The following is a 19,304-nucleotide window of genomic DNA, read 5'->3' on the forward strand; positions in this document are numbered from 1 at the left end:
AAATTGTCCAGTGAAATGTGCTGTGTTTCTAGAATTGAGTGCATTTTACCTCCAAAATACATGCAGATATGCAGACACTGAAAAGTACAATTTACAGGTAGTCCTCATCTTACAACCATAATTGGGACCAATTATGCCAAGTTGTTAAGTGAGCCTCGCCTAGTTTTACAACCTTTTTTGCCACAGTTGTTAAGTGAATCACACAGTTCCTAAGCGAATCCAGGTTTCCCCATTGATTTCTCAATAGGTTTGTTTTATCGTATTGTCAGACGATAGCTGGAAAGTTCACCAATTGTGATCATGTGACCCTAGGATGCTACAACCATTATAAAATACATGCCAGTTACCAAGCACCCTCATTTTGATCATGTGATCATGAGAATGCTATGATTTGTCATGCAAGGACCAGTATTAAGTCATTTTTTTCAGTGCTGCTATAACTTTGCATGGTCACTAAATGAATGGTTGTAAGTCAAGGACTACCTATCTAATTGGCTTAATTTATGAAACGATTAATCTAAACAATTCTTTGCAAACACCTCATTTATATGCAGGATTATGCTGTTTCTACAGTCCCTGTTGCTGACTCCTTGCATCTGAAAAGCTTTTGCAGCATGGCTGGACCAAACCTCATTGCTATTGGTTCAAGTGAAATTGCGCAGAAAGCCCTCAAGGTAAACATGATGAATATTGCCAGTGTATTGTTTATATAGCAGTATTTTCTGTAAAAAAAAAACACCACACAGTCTTTATAGGCTGCAAGTATAAAATTCTGGTCTTTACAAACTTGAAATGAAGCACCAAATTCAGCCTGATGTGGCTCAATGCAAGTTTATATGAATAAGCAGGTTTCTAAAGTTATAAATAAAATCACAAAATGGGGTGGGGGAGTTGTTCATTATTAGAATAACAGCAAGTATGGAGAATAAATCTAATCTCCCTGGTTGCAGTCATGAGGGGCAGGGGGAAACTCTGACATTACAGTCCTGCTTTGGGAGTAAAAATCAATGCAATGCAGATTTACCTATTTACTTACAAAATTTACTTAACCTGAATATTGCAAATCAGGTAAAGTACAATAAATAAATAAAAGTAAACAAAATAAACAAGTTCAGTCTAATTCAAAACCTCAATAGGTGGACCAGAAAATTGCTTTCATATTACTCTATTCATATCTTTCCATTCAACCCAGGCCTAAAGTCCAAGAAAAAATATATCAGATTTTTATGCGTTTCTGAAGGCTCCACTAATAGAAAAGGCATAGGTAATAGGTCTCACCAGAGAGCATTGTTTCAGAGGTGCACCAACCCTGTTATGCTGGGTAATGCAACAGAAAAAGCAGGACAAGAGAATACCATGGCTGGCTTCTCATTGCAACAAAATATTGTATATCCTATGGGTGGTCGCACTGGAGCAGACATGAAGTATCAGAAGTGATAATTGAAATATTTTGTACTATAGATAGATTTGTTTGATATTATACTTGTACTGCAGAATCTGTGTTCATCGGCCTGTGTCCCACATTCTGATGGTGTTAGGGATTACCCGAGATATATTCAGAACTCAGATGAACTATAAAATGTATCTATAAGAGTGCAGAGAAAAGCAACAAGATGCTCAGGGCATGTCGGCTAAATCTTATGAAGAACAGTGAAAGGAACTTGATATGGTTAGCTCAAAGAAAAGAAGGCCAAGGGGAGGCAACATTTTGACACATGTTAAGTGGAGATTTATTCTTGCTAAAATTAAGGGTAAGACAAAAATCAGTGAGTGGAATCTTTATAGTGAGAGACCCAAACCTGAACTAAGGAGGAATTTCCTGAATGTAACAGCTATTTAGGGATGGGGGAACAGACGGAGTGGAGGGGAAACAACCAGACTGCTGCCTAAAATTGTAGATTCTCCATCAGTGGAGATATTTGAGAAAAGACTGGAAAGTCATTGATCCAGAATTGTATAAGGATTCCATACTTAGCAAGAAGACCGCCAAGGTCCCTTTCCATCCCTATTATTTTGTAACAATGAAAGCATTTTGTATTGATAATAGCTGTTTTTTGAGAAGTTAGTCTCTTCTGGATGGCATTGCACTCTGACGGAACAGCTGTGCAGGTTGAGTTACTCCTCAATTCTGCATTACGACTAGAATTTCCAATGATCTCAGTGTATTAGGTTGTCAGCCTCAGTATTTCCTGGAAAAGTCCGTAAATTAGATTAGTGTAATGTGTTGTTGGTTTTTTTGCAAGACATCTTAATATGGCTACAGGAAATTAGCTAGCCTAATCTAATATGGAGTTATGTTTTATCAGTTCTGAAAGATTTCATTGGCTGACAGTTCAGCTTAAAGGCCCATTTCAAAGTATGATGCTTTTTTCTAGAGCTCTAAATGGCTTGGAATTGAAATATTTGAAATAATGCACCCTCTAACACCAGCCTGCATTTATCTATAGGCAAGATTAAAGTCTTCTCCATATAACAGATAGAACAGAAGTAATATTTTCACCCACAAAAATGTAGAGGACTGTTCCCTGAAACAACATCCCAACTTAAAGTACTTTTCTATTGTTTGTTAAGGGTATACAAATAAATATACAGCCCTACGGTAGTGGTGATAATGATGATTTTGGGATGAAAGTGCCATCCACAAAATGTGGAAACAAATTGTGTGTCAAGGAATAGTGCCTGAAGGTCTGAATAAATGCCTTCTTTGACTTAAAAGAATTTAGACCCAAGAATGCAAAGATTGCGTTCAGGTTTCACAAGAAAAAGAACAAATATAGATGGCTCCATCTAGTGACTGACCTGTGTAAAGTATCTCATAGCTGTTTTTGAAAGGGTTTTTCAGCTAAGTTGAACAAATGCTCCTAAACAGAAAGGGCTGAATAAACTTCTTATGAATATTGTCTTTTTCAGAGATGCACACAAGCATTTGTTTTGCCTTTTCCTTCTGCTCATAGCCAATGAAATATTCCATAATATGTGTGTTTGTTCCTTGATGTGGTACATGTAGTCCTTGACTTACAAACACAATCAAGACCAACATTTATTTATAGGTCATAAATATGTTGCCAAGCGTCTGAATTTTGATCATGTGACCATGGGGATGCTAAAATGGTCATGTGAAAAACTATCATGTCTTTTTTTTAGCGTTGTAATTTTGAAAAAAAACTGTTGTAAGTCGAGAACTATCTGTATTCTAGAACAGTATTACTGTATAGCAAGGCAGAGCTTTAAAATATGGCTTATGCCTGCATAAGTTGAAATGTTCAGAATTTAACTTGGACTCCTGCAAACAGGTTGGCTCTTAGTTGGCAGTTTCGGAAGCTGTGGCTCCACCCACAGACAAAGTGTGCTAGGTTGGAGAAACATGTAGAAGAATTCTTAAAATTCTTAGCTTCATTTAATATTCAGCTTTCATGGTGCTATTTTTGCCCAGTTGTGAACTGAGACAATTGTGCATACCTGTTTTTAATTAAGGAAAAAAACAGAATGGAGAGAAAAAGAATAAACATTTAGTCAATGTCAATATACAGAGAGTATATAAGGAGATATTGTAATCCCAGATCAAGATTGTGCCCTGATAACATGTATTGTATTGGCATTGTGGGGGGAAAATGAAGTATAGTAACTTCTTTTATTTAAATAGATCAGGAGCAAGACTTTTTTAAAAAAACTTCAGAAGAGTCTGCATTATAGTGGGACTAATTCTCGTCACATTGTTCTTTTTTGCATTTAAACCATCTTCATGGTCTCTAAAGTATCTAAACAGAGATGTCATGCTAGTCAGTAGATCTCTTCACCAGTCTAAGGCTTTACGTAACATAGTCACACTATCTTGTGTTTTGCGCCTAGAGTCATTTTCAGAATTTTGCAGAGTCCTGCTGAAGCAATAGTTGAAATGATGCTAATGAACAAATCCCTTTTGCTGCAAGCTACCTGTCATTTCAAACACTTAGGATTTTGTGTATTGCAATCTACATTCCCTATATGATTTAAGTAGTACTATATATATGTATATGCCAGGAAATAAAATTAATATTTTCATGCCTCTCTGCTAGAATATTTTCTAGCAGATATTTTCTACTATTATGAGAACTGAAACAGTGATACATTTTACACCTGAAATGCTTGGCTGGTGCGGATCATTAGGTTTTCCACTACTGAATTGTTCTTCTATATTACTTTACTTATTCTCCATATTTTTGCCACCTCATCAAACATCTCTAGGCAGCATCAAACAAAATACATAGAAAAATAAAATTATTAGAACAGAGAATATATTACACAGGGCACATTATTCCACAGGAGTTTTTCTTACCTCCTTTATAGGTCTTTATGCAGGATTCAGCTAACATTGTCTTCCATTTATCATCAGCCCTGTGTCTAGGTATTTGGCATGAGACATGGAGAAATAGAGACTTGTTAATGACCAGAAACTGGGCCAGTATAAGAAGTGTCTTGAACAGTACTGAATACTGAGTTGTGATGGCCCAGTGGTTAGAATGCAATGTTGCAGGCTAAGTTTACCAACATCCAGAGTTTGATCCTGACTAACTCAAGGTTGATGTAGCCTTCCATCATTCTGAGGTCCATAAAATAAGGTCCCACATTGTTGGGTGCAATATGCTGACATTTGTAAACTGCTCAGAGATTGCTGTAAAGCATTATGGAGCTATGTACTGTATATGTCTAAGCACTATTGCTATTGCTAGTACGAGTATGATTGGATAAAGATGGATGATGTGATTTGGAAACATCTGAGTAGATTGTATAATGAAGCTGCTTAAACCTTGTTTATTTGTTGGCCTGGCAAAATGGAGTTCAGGTTCAAGTCCTCCTTAGCACATGGACAAATCGATGTCAATCACAATCTCTCAGAGCAATCTGCCTAATAGAAATTATTATTATTGGAATAAAAATGAGACTCACCTTATAAGATGGGATATTAAGGTAAATATAATGCAAAAATGATAAATGGCATTAGCTAACAGGGTTTGACAAGATTTTTATTAGGGAGATATGTACGATATTTATCCATAATGTATGAATTTTGTGGCATTCAGTGCGGGAATTATTACTGCTATTACTGCTATTTTAGTATGTCCTAAACAGATTGTTGCTAAAGATGCTAATTTCAGTAAGTTTGTAGGAACCACAATTTTTCACGGGTCAGATTTACAGTAGGATAATAAGATGGCCATGAAGTATGGAGCACAAATAAGAAATGCAAGAACCAAATAAATGAAAATTTCTTTCCATGACTAGAGTGAAATTGCTAATGAGGCAAGGTATTTAGCATAATTTTAAGTTGCAAATCTTTTAAGTTGCTTCTTTGAATTTTAGTTTAAAATGCCATGGTAGCATGTGGCATTGTTCCCTAGCTGCTATATTATCAAGATAAAAGGAACAATAAACAGGAAATAAATAGAAAGTTCAGGAAATTACTAATTTCTCCTAACATGTAATTATGAAGAATGAGGTAAAAGTGTAAAAGACCTGACTAATTGCTTTTGAATAGGACTTTTCCGTGCAGCTGCTGTTTCTTTCTCCCCTTCCTGAACTCTTTTGGTGAAGAATTATTTTCATTCAACACGTTAAAGGCTCTGTACATAAGCCATTGTTCTTTAACTGGACTCAAGTCTTGTTTGCAAATGACTTTATATAATAAAGCTTGATAAAAGTAAACAAGGCATGGGGAACAAGGGATATGGGTCTTGATGTCGCAGGGTTACCTCTGAGCTGAGGAACGCACACACCCAGTTGTGCAGGGACAATAGTGGGAGAAGTTTAAGTCTACATTGCGTAAGTGAAACCTGACCCAACAGTGCTATTCCTACTATTTTGTACTTGTACTTGACGCCTCTTCACCCATCGTGGGTATAGGGGACTTCCATGGAAATTTGACGCCACTGTAATGGATACGGCGATCCATGGAAGCTGTTTCAGCTGGATATACCCAAGGGGACGCCAGTCCCAAGGGTCGACAGAGCCCGATTGGTGGCAACGGGGGGCACCACGTGAAGGCCGGGTTGTCGTTTGATAGTTGAGAGGCTTTGCAATAAGCGTTGCAATGTATATTTTGCGCATCAACTATCCTTGCCCGCCCCCTACTATTTTGATGCAAGCCTGTTAAATTCTGGGAATATGTACATGGTTTATGTTTCAGAGAAACATTTGGCCACCTATGTACAAGAATTATCTTAACTGAAAATTGACCTTATATCTGATTTTGTGAAAGTTGTGGAAGGGTAGACACTTCATTGTGCTATAATTTATGAAAGCTAAATATACTATGTGGCATAATCAAAGTGTCTATACTCTTGGATATATCCTTATAGGTATTGGGATTCTGGTTATCCCTCGTAAGCAGCCATCTAGAATTCTAATACATTTTGGGCTCAAGTAATGAGTAAGATAAATAATAGCAGTGTTAGCATAACATTTTTAATTCAATCATTGGGTTAAAAAATATTTTCTTTGCCTTATAATATAGAGAATTGTAAACCAGCACTCCAAATGTGGTAATTAATATATGCATCCCATTCATTGGATGATGATCTGTGCTTGGGGCTCAACTTTATACACTAGATTTAATGAGCACCTAGGTTGCTACAGAATATGAAAGTGTTTTATAACATGATACAGTCTTCCACATTCTAACCTTTTATAATTCCCTACACCAGTGTAATATTCTGTACCTTCTTTTAGATTCTCACTTTGTACCCATACTTGTAATTTTTCATTTATGTTTTATATCTTCTAGCTTTTTAATTTTGTTAAAAAAAATTCTTGATGTATCCTTTATGTTTTTAACGAGTAAACCCCACCTTCCCAATGCTGATTTATGACCGTAATACAGATTTGGTTTGATATAGGCATTCCTCTGCTCCAAAGTACAACTATTGTGGGAATGCAAAGAATTCAGGAACCCTCTTAATTACGCATCTTTAAGCATCTAAAATGAGGTAGCAGTCAACTTGACTTACGTAAATAGGAACTTTGTACCTCTTGTTCGTTTTCCTTTGCTTTTCTGAGGATCAGTTTCCTATTTCTTCCCTTGTGGATGTTCCAAGAAACAGGATGTTCATTCTTAAAAAATTTGTCAGCACAACAACAATTTGAGCCATTTCCTTGAGCCTTTTCCTGGATAGGCTTTCTCTTTTTGCAGGACTTCTTATGAAGCAGTTAATGCTGAGCAATTGAACCTTGGCTCAAGGTTATTTGAATGAGGTAAAACAGTTCAGGGCATATTACGAGTACTGCGGAACTATTGTGTCCCAACAAAAATGCCTATTTTTGCAAATCTAAGGGGACAAGGAAGGAGATGAGAGGTGTATAAGTTAAAAAAGATGCAGTGGACTTTTTAATACTCTGTCTGAAGAGATGATCTAGGCAAAAAGCACAAAAATGTGTTTCCTGGAGAAGTTTTCATTTTGGAGATATATACTTACAGCTTCAGATAATAAAAACAAGAGTAATATCTATTATTCTGTCGGAAGTCAAAGCCAGACAGCTTGATGTCTGTTTTGGGAGGGATTTTTTTTCCTATATTCAGGACCTAATAAATTTTTAAAAATATTATTTAAATGAGACAGGTTCCAACCATCATGTAAATTTGCCTTTGAGCCTGCCCTGTTTCCTACTATTCAAGCAAATCTCAGAAAATGAAGGTGCCGATCCCAAATTTAAGATACCCAGGACTCAGTAGTGGGTTCCTACCAGTTCAGCCGAGCCGGTAGTGGTTTGGCAGCCTCGGTCGCTGAAACCTGCAGCGACCCAGGCCTGCCACACCCCTGAACCAGTTCTCCGGGCACCGCCATAGGTGCCACCATCTTGTTTTTGGGTTCTGTGCATGCGCAGAGCAATTTTTATTTATTGCGTGGATGCATCCACAAGCGAACTGGCAGTAGCAACTGCCTGAACCCACACCTGACAGGACTGAGTAGTAATCTCCCTGCTTCACAGTCTGAAATCGGCTACTCTTGGAAAAGTGAATTAATAATAGCAGTTAGCAATAGCAGTTAGACTTATATACCGCTTCATAGGGCTTTCAGCCCTCTCTAAGCGGTTTACAGAGTCAGCATATCGCCCCCACAGTCTGGGTCCTCATTTCACCCACCTCGGAAGGATGGAAGGCTGAGTCAACCTTGAGCCGGTGAGATTAGAACCGCTGAACTGCAGATAACAGTCAGCTGAAGTGGCCTGCAGTACTGCACCCTAACCACTGCACCACCTCGGCTCTTCATAAGTACTGTAGTCTTGCCTATAGATGAAACAATAAAGTACAGGTAATCCTCGACTTACAGCAATTTGTTTAGTGACTGTTCAAAGTTATAGCACTGGAAAAAAGTGACATGACCCTTTTTTATACTTACAACCATTGTAGCATCCCCATAGTCACATAAACAAAATTCAGACTATTGGCAACTGACTCATATTTCTGACAGTTGCAGTATCCTGGGGTCATGCAATCCCCTTTTGTGACCCTCTGATGAGCAAAATCAATGGGGAAGCCAGATTTACTTAACAGCTGTGTTACTAATTTAACAACTGCAGTGATTCACTTAGCAAATGTGGCAAGAAAGGTTGTAAAATGGGGCAAAACTCACTTAACAAATGTCTCACTTAGAAACAGGAATTTTGGGCTCTGTTGAGGTCAGACATTGTATTTGGTGCTTAGTGCCCGAGACTGAATAGTAAAGAGGAAACAAATAAAGCTTTCTGAGCATCCAATCAAATGTTTTGGTTGTTCCTGATTTCATAAGATTTGCATTTTAATGCAACTGGTTTGTTATGTCAGCTTATCATTGTTTTGTATTTTGTGATGTGATTTGTTTTACGCTGATATCTGCCAGCTTTTAAATTCAGTAATAATTTTTTGGGGTGTGTGTGTGTGCAGGTAGGTCAGTCCAATTTGACATTTAGTGGTTGATTAAAAAGTCAATTTAACTTTTTTTTATAATACAAATACAGGATTGATTTTACCATTTCATATTAATGAAAAGATTATTTAATTTATCTGTCCAAGCTTGGAGCCTTATCAAGTTGCAAAATTTCCCTATATTTTTCACATAGCAAATTGCTCATGTGTTCCTCCTTTTGTTGGGAAAAAATAGCTGAAATAAGACCTTTTGCGGTTGTATTTCATTTCTCAATTAAAATATTGTTCAGTAATCTTACTGAAATGGGTCTTAACTCACAATGAAAGCGAGGATGACAAACTGATAGAGGAATATGATGACTATTTTAGCAACTTTCCTAATCACATTTTAATGTATTTACTTATTACTCAAGTCCTTTCATGGCAAAATATACTTTGCAAAACAAAATAGGAAAAAATAGATTGGGGAATTTGTGGATTAATTTGCTAGACATCAGAAAAGCATGAATCAGTTTTAGGGAATATGCAGCAAAATGATTCTTTATAGAGAGAATTCCCAGAAATAATCAATATGCAGGAAATGCTATTGTAACCCGTCATGCAAAGATCTTTCTGGACAGGAAATCAGACTAACATAAAATGAATTTGTGATTCTTATAGTCTTTACAAACAAGGAAATTTTCCTCGAAGTACTGCTTGCAAATAGCATGATCTGGCAAAATGAATATTCATTGTTTTTGTTCTGTTGACATTTGCATTGAATTAACCACTTATCAAACTTTTCTATCCCAATGTATTTCTATAACATTATTCCAGTCTGTTACAACTAATGTTTAGTTGCTGATTAATAGAAATATTTTGGGAGAGATGGATTACATTTCCTGCTGGGGTTTTTTGGGAGCATTATAAGCAAAAATATTTTGTGCCCACCATGGTAAAAGAAGACCTTATGTACCATAATAGAAGCTTGTTTGTAGAACTACATTTTCACCCAACTATTCCCATAATTACTTGCATAAGTATTCATAAATGCATTTGCACATTTGATAATATAAACTTTATATGCCAAATTTGTACATCAGATTTATGCATTTGAGTGTGCCAGGTACTCAAAACTTGCAGCATTGTACATACCCAAATTTATCTAGTCTTATAGATTCATATTTTGATGCCTTCCTTCCTCCCTCCCTCTGCATCTGCAGTTAAAATGACTAACAGGTGAACGAAAAAACCTAGTCCTTAAATTTTGTAAAACAGATCTGCTTATACATATATGTTGCAGATCTAGACCAACAAAAAAAAAACTGCCTTGGGCCCATAGTAATAGTTTCTGTCCCTTTTAATGTTTTTAAAAATGGAAATAATTAAAGAAAAGCCTTATCCCTTGATTTTAAAAAATGCAGAAGATAATCCATTGGCTATTCCACTGTCGAATTTTGATTTAATTTGCTGCTATCTTTAAGAAAGCTTATGTATAAGCAGCAGACACTATTGTAAAGAGAAGATGACTTTTTAAAAGGACTGTATATTGTAAAGAAAGGCAAAATGTATTTTATTTTTATGCCTTCAGTTTAAGTGATTAAACTAACTGAATCAAGCACATTCCTGAAAGTTTTCACAAATTTTCATGAAAAATTCAATTATGGATTATTTATTTGCTACATATATTTATTTATTATTATTTTCATTTACAGTAAAGACAGCATATTGGTTCAGACCAAATTTACTCTTATTTTTTCTGAATTGATACATCAGTTTTATGCTACCATAAATTATAAACAGACCTTAGATGGATGGAGCTATGGAGAGGGCTAATATAGTCCTTTATGAATTCTTAAACTAGCCAATTAGCAATAGCAATAGCAGTAGACTTATATACCGCTTCATAGGCCTTTCAGGCCTCTCTAAGCGGTTTACAGAGAGTCAGCATATTGCCCCCAACAATCTGGGTCCTCATTTTACCCACCTCGGAAGGATGGAAGGCTGAGTCAACCCTGAGCCGGTGAGATTTGAACCGCTGACCTGCTGATCTAGCAGTAGCCTGCAGTGCTGCATTTAACCACTGCGCCACCTTGGCTCTCTCAATTCAAATCTTGCTCCAAGAATCAAAATTTGGAATATTTGTATACATTATGTAAACATTCCAGTAGAGAGAAGTTCCCCGAGGAAAGCTCAGAAGACTAAACCTCTGGTGAACGATCCAGATTGGATCCTGCATTATGTGAGGAAATTACATTTCCATATATTTGCAAACTTTTCATAATTTATCCTCCTAGTTGCATGATTTTTGGACTTATCTACTTCATTGTTGAAAATGTCAGCATATATAAAAGCATGAAACTTGAAGAGGATGTATTTTCAGGACTTGCATTTTGACCCCACATAAACATTCCCGCAGAGATTCGGACCCTTCCCACTCTCGCGGCCTTCCAAAAAGCCACCAAAACCTGGCTGTTCCAGCAGGCCTGGGGCTGTTGATCTATGAATCAGGTCCAACCCCCAGCTAAGCCGAATGTATGTTGTGTTTTTTTTAAACTGTTTTCGTTTCTCCCCTATTTGTTATTTTATTTTATCTCGTATTTGTAAGCCGCCCGGAGCCCTATGGGATTGGGCGGCATATAACCTTATTAAATTACGAATTACGAATTAATTCCGAAGCAAACCTCAATGAGTTCAGTTGAATTTATTCCAAAGTCATACATAGTATCATACACTGATCATTTTTACTTCAATTATCTCTTCATTTCTAAGAAAACAAAGGACAAAGACTGCAATACATAATGTCTTTGTTGTGCCTTTTTTCTCCTTCAGTAATGAACACCAAATTTGCCACCAAGATTGGGAAACTTAACTACTGCTTTTTTAATGCAGAGAATTAAAGGCAATATTTGAGCGATAAATGCTTGCCTTAATTTTTTTTTTTTTTGCTTGTATAGTCTTCCTCCTCTGTAACTCATCTGAAAGATCAAATATGTTCAAAGCTTTAACTAAAAAAATAGAATTGCAAGAAGGAAATCTAAAAAAAGGTGATTTTGTTTGTTTTATCTAAATTTGAAACTGAAAACCCGCTCTGTTTCAATATGGCATTGTACCAGCAATTACTTATCTTCAGAATTGGTACACTGTAAAGAAATGTTTACTGGAAAAATTATCTCATCTTTTAAGATTTTTCTGCCTGGGATTAAAATATGTTTATATGCACATAATTTATTAATTTTAACACATATGGACAATCTAAGGTTTTCAGGATATGTGATTTTGGGAAATTATTGTAAAAGAGAGGATTATGTTTTTAAATTTTACATTATATGAGATAGGTATTACCAAAATTCAATGGTAGGAAACCTACACATTTTAGTTAGTAACGAAACATGAAATTCTATTACAATGATGACATTTCCTCAGGAATGTAAGACTTTGCTTAAGAGTCATCACAGGATATTTATGATTCAATCTCCAATGTGGCTAATGAGACTCTTGTGTTTAGAAATTCCATGGAATTGTTAAAAGATTACGTGGCATTTTTAATTCAGGTATAGATATTTCTAAAGGCCTATTTTGCAATATACACATTTATACCCATAAGACATGTACACACAAATATACACCGGGTATACAAAAGGCATAGAAGTTAAACACTGTCATCCAGTGAATTAAGCTGCACATCATTATATTTATTAATAAATGTGTAGATTGTCTTTATGCAAGAAATACAAGCAGAATTAGCCTTACCATTTGGAAGAGTGAGGCACCTACCTCAAACAGCAATGTTGATTGCCATTAAAGACAGCAATTTATTAGTTGTGATAATCATCTTAGAAAATATCTCCTGCACTTACACATACCTTCTCTATAAATGGAATATGAAATAGGTGTGTGTGTGTGTGTGTGTGTGTGTGTGTGTGCATGCAACTGTATTAGTTGCACCAAATCTCTTGCACCTAATGATCTGTCCATGGTACTGCAAGTTTTCTTTCTCTGTTTTTTTTCTTCTGCCTAAATTCTTGACATGCATTGTTTGCCTTTCCCTTTAAATAGTGCACTGGAAGTTTAGAAGTTTGCTTTTCTTTTATGTATGGTTAAAACTAAAGTACAAACAAGAAACAAACAAACATATGCTTATACGAAACATTGTACACCAAGAGAATGCACTAAAAATAAAAACTTTTTGTACAATTAACATAATTACCACATTATTACATTTTGACTACTAATGGAAATTGAGGGAGGGGGGAATTGACCTTGATATCTAAGATAACCTGCCAGCTGAGAGAAGAAAGAACATTGTCCCCCCTCACCAAATGGTAGTGGGTAAGTAGCAGGTAGCTGATTTTATTTCTTGCAATGGGCAGTGTAAATTTACTATTACATGAGAATGTTGTTAAATCTAACAGCAAGGATAGAAAAAAATATTAAGTTGTGTGTAGGGGCTCTCCTGTGCATAGGGCAAAGAATGTCAACTAAATATATGTTGTGATGAATGTGTCTTCCAAATAGGCCTGACCTATTCAAGATGGAAAATTGCTCTTAAGTCATACTGAACCATCATTGTCAAGGGTCTGTTTGCTTTAATCAAGTGAAATCTAGTGCTACCATAGCATTTGAAATGTAGATCTACAGTATGCCTGTCTTTTATAAGAACATAACATTTTTCTCTAAGACCAAGGTGGCTATGTAGTTTTGGTATTTAATTTTAATGAATACTAACTTGAGCCGTAATTTCTGCCTGATATTTTTTTCAGTAGTACTATTTATTCTTTAAAACTTCAATTCTGAAGTAAAACTAGAATAAATTTTATGAATTCCTTTATTCCACGTCCAACTTTTTCCTTAGGGGATGTATTCCTGAAATCTCAAATATAACAAATATAGGATATTTTGAAATGTTCCTCCCCAAAGAACAAAATAGGATAAAACAAAATTGTTTATTAAGAACAAATCTGCCTTTCACAAATGAAAATTTGAGTTTGTTAGTAGGACTACTTGATTCGATTAGCAATTCTGGCTAAATAAAACAGAATCATATGAATTACTCACAATGGCTGATCTTATGTATCTTAATTTTATAGGTAAATATTTCAAAGTCTGCACAAATTTATATTAGTTATGACAACTCCAAGTTTGAATACATGCTTAATATATTCTACACAGTAACATTGAGCACCTTGGAATTTGTGTTAACAAACCCTTTTGTATATATCCCTTTTATTTCCTGTAACCTGTATAAGATGAGTTTCTTATTGGGAACTGTCACGTTACACTCCAACAGTTTTTGATATGATTTAAAAAATTAATAAAACTACTTTTCTCCCTACTTTCTGAAGAGCAATGAAGCCCTGCTTTATATAATCCCGACTTATCTTCTTGTAACAGACAATGCAACAGATGAGCGACCATCGTTATGACAAACTTACAGTTCCTGATGATGCAGCAGCAAACTGTGTGTATTTAAACATTCCTGGCAAAGGTCATGTTTTGTTGCATCGAGCACCTGAGGAGTATCCGGAAAGTTCAAAGGTAATGGCAAAAAGGCTAGACCTGTTCTTATATAATGCTGATCAGCTGTAATTTAAGATTGCTTGGGAGAGAAGAATTGAATCTGTAATCTTTTTTTAAAAAAACACTGCTTCTCCTGAAAGTAGCAGAAAAGAAAAGAATACCGGTGGACTTTGAGGATTGATTGATTGATTGATTAAATTTATAGGCCACCCAATCCCGAAGGACTCTGGCAGCTTACAGAAAATAAATTTTAAAAAAAGAGTTAAAAACAAATAGAGGAAACAAATTAAAAGAAGCACATCATGCACCCAGTCTAATTGGGGCTGGAGGTCAACAGCCCCCAGGCCTGCCGGAATAGCCAGGGTTTTGATGGCCTTTCGGAAGGCCATGAGAGTGGGCAGGGTCTGGATCTCTGGACCGGACTTATCAGGATGTCTTATCAGGATGCATGATAAGTAGAAACCAGCACTGTCAGGGGCCGGTAATGGCAAAAAAAAAAAAAAAGGTTAGGTGGTAGAAGTGTTGTTACAATGCACTTAAAATGGCTCAAGCTTCCACCATCTTGCCTTTTTTGCCCTCTCACCCTTTGTTCCACACTGAACTGCTGTTAGGAAAGAATGCTGCAAGCCTCCAATCTGCATCTTGGTGGCCCAACTGAGGGGGAGAGGGAAACCAGGCTGTGTGAGCAGTAGGTTGACACGTGTGTGCATGTAGCTTGACTCATGTGAGTCAAGCTGTGTGCACATACATGCTGGCCTGGGGGTTGGAGACCTCTGCCTTACTGATACTCCCCAATAAATATGGTAAGTGTAAATCTTGGACATCTCTCCTGAACTTTGGTTTTGGGCTGACTCTGAAGTTTTTACTGCTTATTTAATCTTGATATTACTGCATATGCAACATTATGCTCGACAATTTTTATTGCCCAACGTGCTGAGACTGAAGCAAAAGTACAGAATTATGGTGTGACCACATAAAACACTCTGTTCCCCAACTCCACTAATAATATCTTAAGTAAGTAAGCATGGGATAAACATTATTCAGGCTGTCATTAGACATTAAATCACGAGGCTGGTTTGTCATATATTCCTCATCACTTGAGGCATAATTTTATTAGAAATCAAAGTCAGCATTACTCAGTCCATGAGATATATCAGTGACTTATGAATTAAAATATGACACAATAGCACATTTATCAGTCTTTGGCTCCCCCATATCCTAAAATGAATTAACATGCTAACTTGAATGCCCAGAGTTCCAGTTTTGATCCAGAGATTCCAATCTGAGACTGAACTGTCTAAAATAAAATAAAAATAAAAAAAGGTTCCTTTCAAGTTGATTCTGACTCCTATCGATTGCATGGATATGTTAATATAGTCGACTTAGCAACAGAATAGAACTGATTTCCCATAGCCTTTTTCCAGGATATTTTTCTAGCTTCTTAATCTAACTGACAGCCTTGGGATTCCCTGGTGCCATTACATTCAAAGGCTGTTCAGACCTAGTCTTGCTAGTTTCCAAGCACGAAGGTCAGTCAGATACCACTATTTGCTAAGAGTTTTCTACTAAGATATACAAAATTCTGACTGAAAAAATTTAAACCAATGATAAAGATTCAGTAAAAAAAGATTCATAAATGTAACAACTTTTCATTTTTTTCCCCTAATAGGTATTTGAAAAACTGAAGGACCACATGTTGATCCCTATAGCAAACACCGAGCTAGAAAAAGTAGATGGAGCACTCACTTGCTGTTCGGTCCTTATTAATAAATCTTCACAATTATGAGTTTACAGATTTCCTTCCTTGTATATGGCAATAATGTACATGAAAGGCAAATGAATCTGTATTTCACTTGTATTGGTTTTCTTGACAATCTACTGTAACACTGTGCTACTGATCTTTGTTTACAATGGTGCCCCTTCACTCGTAATTAAGGTGCGTGTATAAGCTTTTTCCTGACATATAAAGATTTGAAGCATGTTTGTCTGGATTTCCCCCCAAAAAATGTTATGAAAATTAATGGTTTATGTAGTAGATGTAAAATGATCTCAGAAGCAGAAGTAGGGGCCACTTCTAGCATCACTTTTGACTCGGGCACAACAACAACTAGATGCATATCTACTATGCCGAACATTCCTATATCCTAGGACTTGAGTTTAAAATCAAGTCATTGAAGACATATGGCCAAATGCCATACAAAATGTAATACTGGACTTCCTCGCAATCCGTTTTTTGAATTTGTCATCAACGAATTATTTCCACCGCAGAGTAAACAATAAACACTTGTTTTTATATTCCTAGTAATTTTGTCACAGGAACTTTATAATGCTCCCTGGAGTGTTTATCCACTCCTTTTCCACTGCTCTGTGTAAATTCCAGGATTGACATTGATAAGTCATTAAATAGTTACCAGCTGTAAAAGGCATAAAAGTGGAAAATTACAAGTGCTTACAATCACAGCAGTTAAGTCTTCAAATATGGGCTATTAGGAAGATAAGGGCTGAGAGACGTATCTCTTCATGCATTTATTCTTATGTCATCTCAAATAATTTATTTTCCTTGCTTTGGGGAAGTTAATTGTAATTAGATTAGAACATGAGAGGGAAATCTGCACTGGGTAGGATAATGCCCATATTATATATGTGTTTCTTTAACAAAAGGCATGTGTTTAAATAGAACAGCCTCATATATTGTTGTTGAAAGTAGCTTGAGTACTTAACATTGATCCAAACATGTCTTAGAAAATACTGAAGGATTTTAGAAGTAATACTGGAATTGGCCCAGTTTTAATCTAGTCCGACCTTTCGTCACCCTTCTCTTTAGAGTTCTAAGTTATAGATAATCAAAAGGAAATTCAGTAACTCTTCCTTTAGTAACAACCGTAGTATAAAACATATTATAATTATCGTAGAAAATTATTTTCCTTTTAGTGCCTTGGAAGAAAACTGTGAATGAAATTAATTACAAAGTGTAGGTGGATTACTGTGAGGGTTTGAATCAGTTGTGTGTCCAAAATGCTGGTTTGTTTATTTGCACTTTTTTATTTCAGTAGATATTCAGGTTGTTCACGAGTTAAAACTTCTACATATTTTAAAGTTTTGATTCACAAAGTTTTAACAAATTAATAAAACACTTTATTTTACTGCCGCCTCTCATATTGTACTTTCACGCAAGTACTTGTTGTTATGCTTTTAAATATTCATTTGATCATCAGAGTTCTTTTCTATTCAAACTCAAATGCTGAACTTTCTGAAAAACACAAACAAGACATGGCAGGGGATCTTAGATTCTTCCAGATATTCTACTGTGCAATGCTCTATCTCATTTATAACATTTTATGTGGGGCAGAAGGACCCTGATGATTTTGCTTTTTACTTGTAAATCTCCTATGGATTCCTGCTGCTAATTTCATTTATATTGTTTCTGAGAGGGGGGAAAAACTAAGAAAAGAGAGAACTACAAAATGTACTTGGGTCCTGTTGTTTCCCTGTAGTATATTGTATATCCGTGACTTCCAAGAGACTCTGATTACTATTATGTCTTAAGTATTCATGTTGTGCCTGGAAATGGATATCTTTATTTAAACTGTAATTCAGTTGGAAGAAATGTTTATTTTGGCAAATTCTGCCAACATACTTAAGCAGTCCGCTGTTAAATTTTAAGTGTTTATATATATATATATATAAAGTAGTATTCTTGGGAAACCTATTCAATCGTTTTAACAATGATGAGATTGAACAAAATAATTTTTCTTCAAAATTTGCCATTGCCTTTATCAGTTTCCCAATAATACTCCATTTTGGGCACTACTTCTGGTAACTGGCTAATGTACACTGGCTAATATTACAAACTTAAAATAACCAATTACATTAAAACTATGGTTGAAATTATTTATATGTAAGAAACACAGGAAAACATATGCAGAATCCAGGAAATGCAACATGAGGAATGTCATATGTAACCTTATCTTTTAGCTGGATTAATTATACTTAAAAACTCTTACCCTTCCTTTCTTTAATAATATTTTCCCCTAAAATGAAAAATTATTTATTTTCTTGGCATGTTCTTATTTTATTTCCCTAAAATGGTCACATTCTTATTTTATTCCACTGAAAACTGCATAATGATTTTATACAAAATTTGCTTAATGAATAATAGAAGAAACACTTTGTCTTCTTAATGGCTAGTTTGGAAATATTTAAAAATGTAATAGGTATTTAATTGGAAGATGAGGGTTTTGTTTCACCATGGGGATTTCAATACATAACAGAAAATAATAGAAATGTTTTAGAGATATCGTGAAAAGTCTTGCAAAGTAACAATAATGGTTGCGTGTATTCACTTCTTAAGTCTTCAGTAGTTGCTCATTTTTATTAGCTAATGTCACAGCCCAAAGAATATATGTTCTGCTTTGTTTTTACATCACTTAACATTAATCAGGAATGTTAAAACTAATTTTAGTTGGCCACTTTTCAATGAAATAAAGCCAGAAAATACTTGGTAAAAATGGTTTTACATTTTGCTTTGTTTTGTGACTGCTGTGACAACTGCATTGTCAGTAGACTTACACCAAGCATACTTTTTCTACCTGAAGTGTTGTAAATTGTGTCATAGACTGCTTGTGTTAATTTTTTGATTAAAAAATTAATCAATTTTTTTTATTAATTTTATGTGCTAAATGGATTCTACCCTATTCTAAATATCCATAATTATGGATAGTATGCAAAAAATATCTGAGTGCCTATTATTTTTCTAGTTTTCCTGATGTTTGTCACAATGTTCTATAAAAAATCACTTATTGTACTGACATACAGTACATGTATACAGCTGGTGAATCTTTTATTAAGTTTGAATTTTGTGCTCCTTTCTGTTCTATTCTCATGCAGTCTGTACTTCTGAATTACAATTCAAATTCAGCATAGCAAA

The 19,304-nt window shown here is 35.5% G+C and overlaps 1 protein-coding gene across 3 annotated transcripts in view; it reads left to right on the forward strand.

Annotated features, from left to right (window-relative positions):
- The window catches only part of DDAH1 (dimethylarginine dimethylaminohydrolase 1), a 61,040-nt gene extending 43,520 nt beyond the window's left edge, over positions 1-17,520 (forward strand). For all 3 annotated transcript variants that reach the window (XM_014073191.2, XM_087719357.1, XM_087719358.1), the window contains exons 4-6: positions 555-674; positions 14,252-14,395; positions 16,047-17,520. In XM_014073191.2, the coding sequence (XP_013928666.1) occupies positions 555-674; positions 14,252-14,395; positions 16,047-16,163 (381 nt within the window). In that variant the 3' untranslated portion in view covers positions 16,164-17,520. The remainder of the gene's footprint in view (positions 1-554; positions 675-14,251; positions 14,396-16,046) is intronic.
- Positions 17,521-19,304: the final 1,784 nt, after the last annotated feature.

This window comes from Thamnophis sirtalis, unplaced genomic scaffold (assembly GCF_051295495.1).
Source record: "Thamnophis sirtalis isolate CommonGarterSnake01/CBP01778 unplaced genomic scaffold, rThaSir2_p1.2 scaffold_7, whole genome shotgun sequence".
In the NCBI taxonomy this organism is placed as follows: Eukaryota; Metazoa; Chordata; class Lepidosauria; order Squamata; family Natricidae; genus Thamnophis; species Thamnophis sirtalis.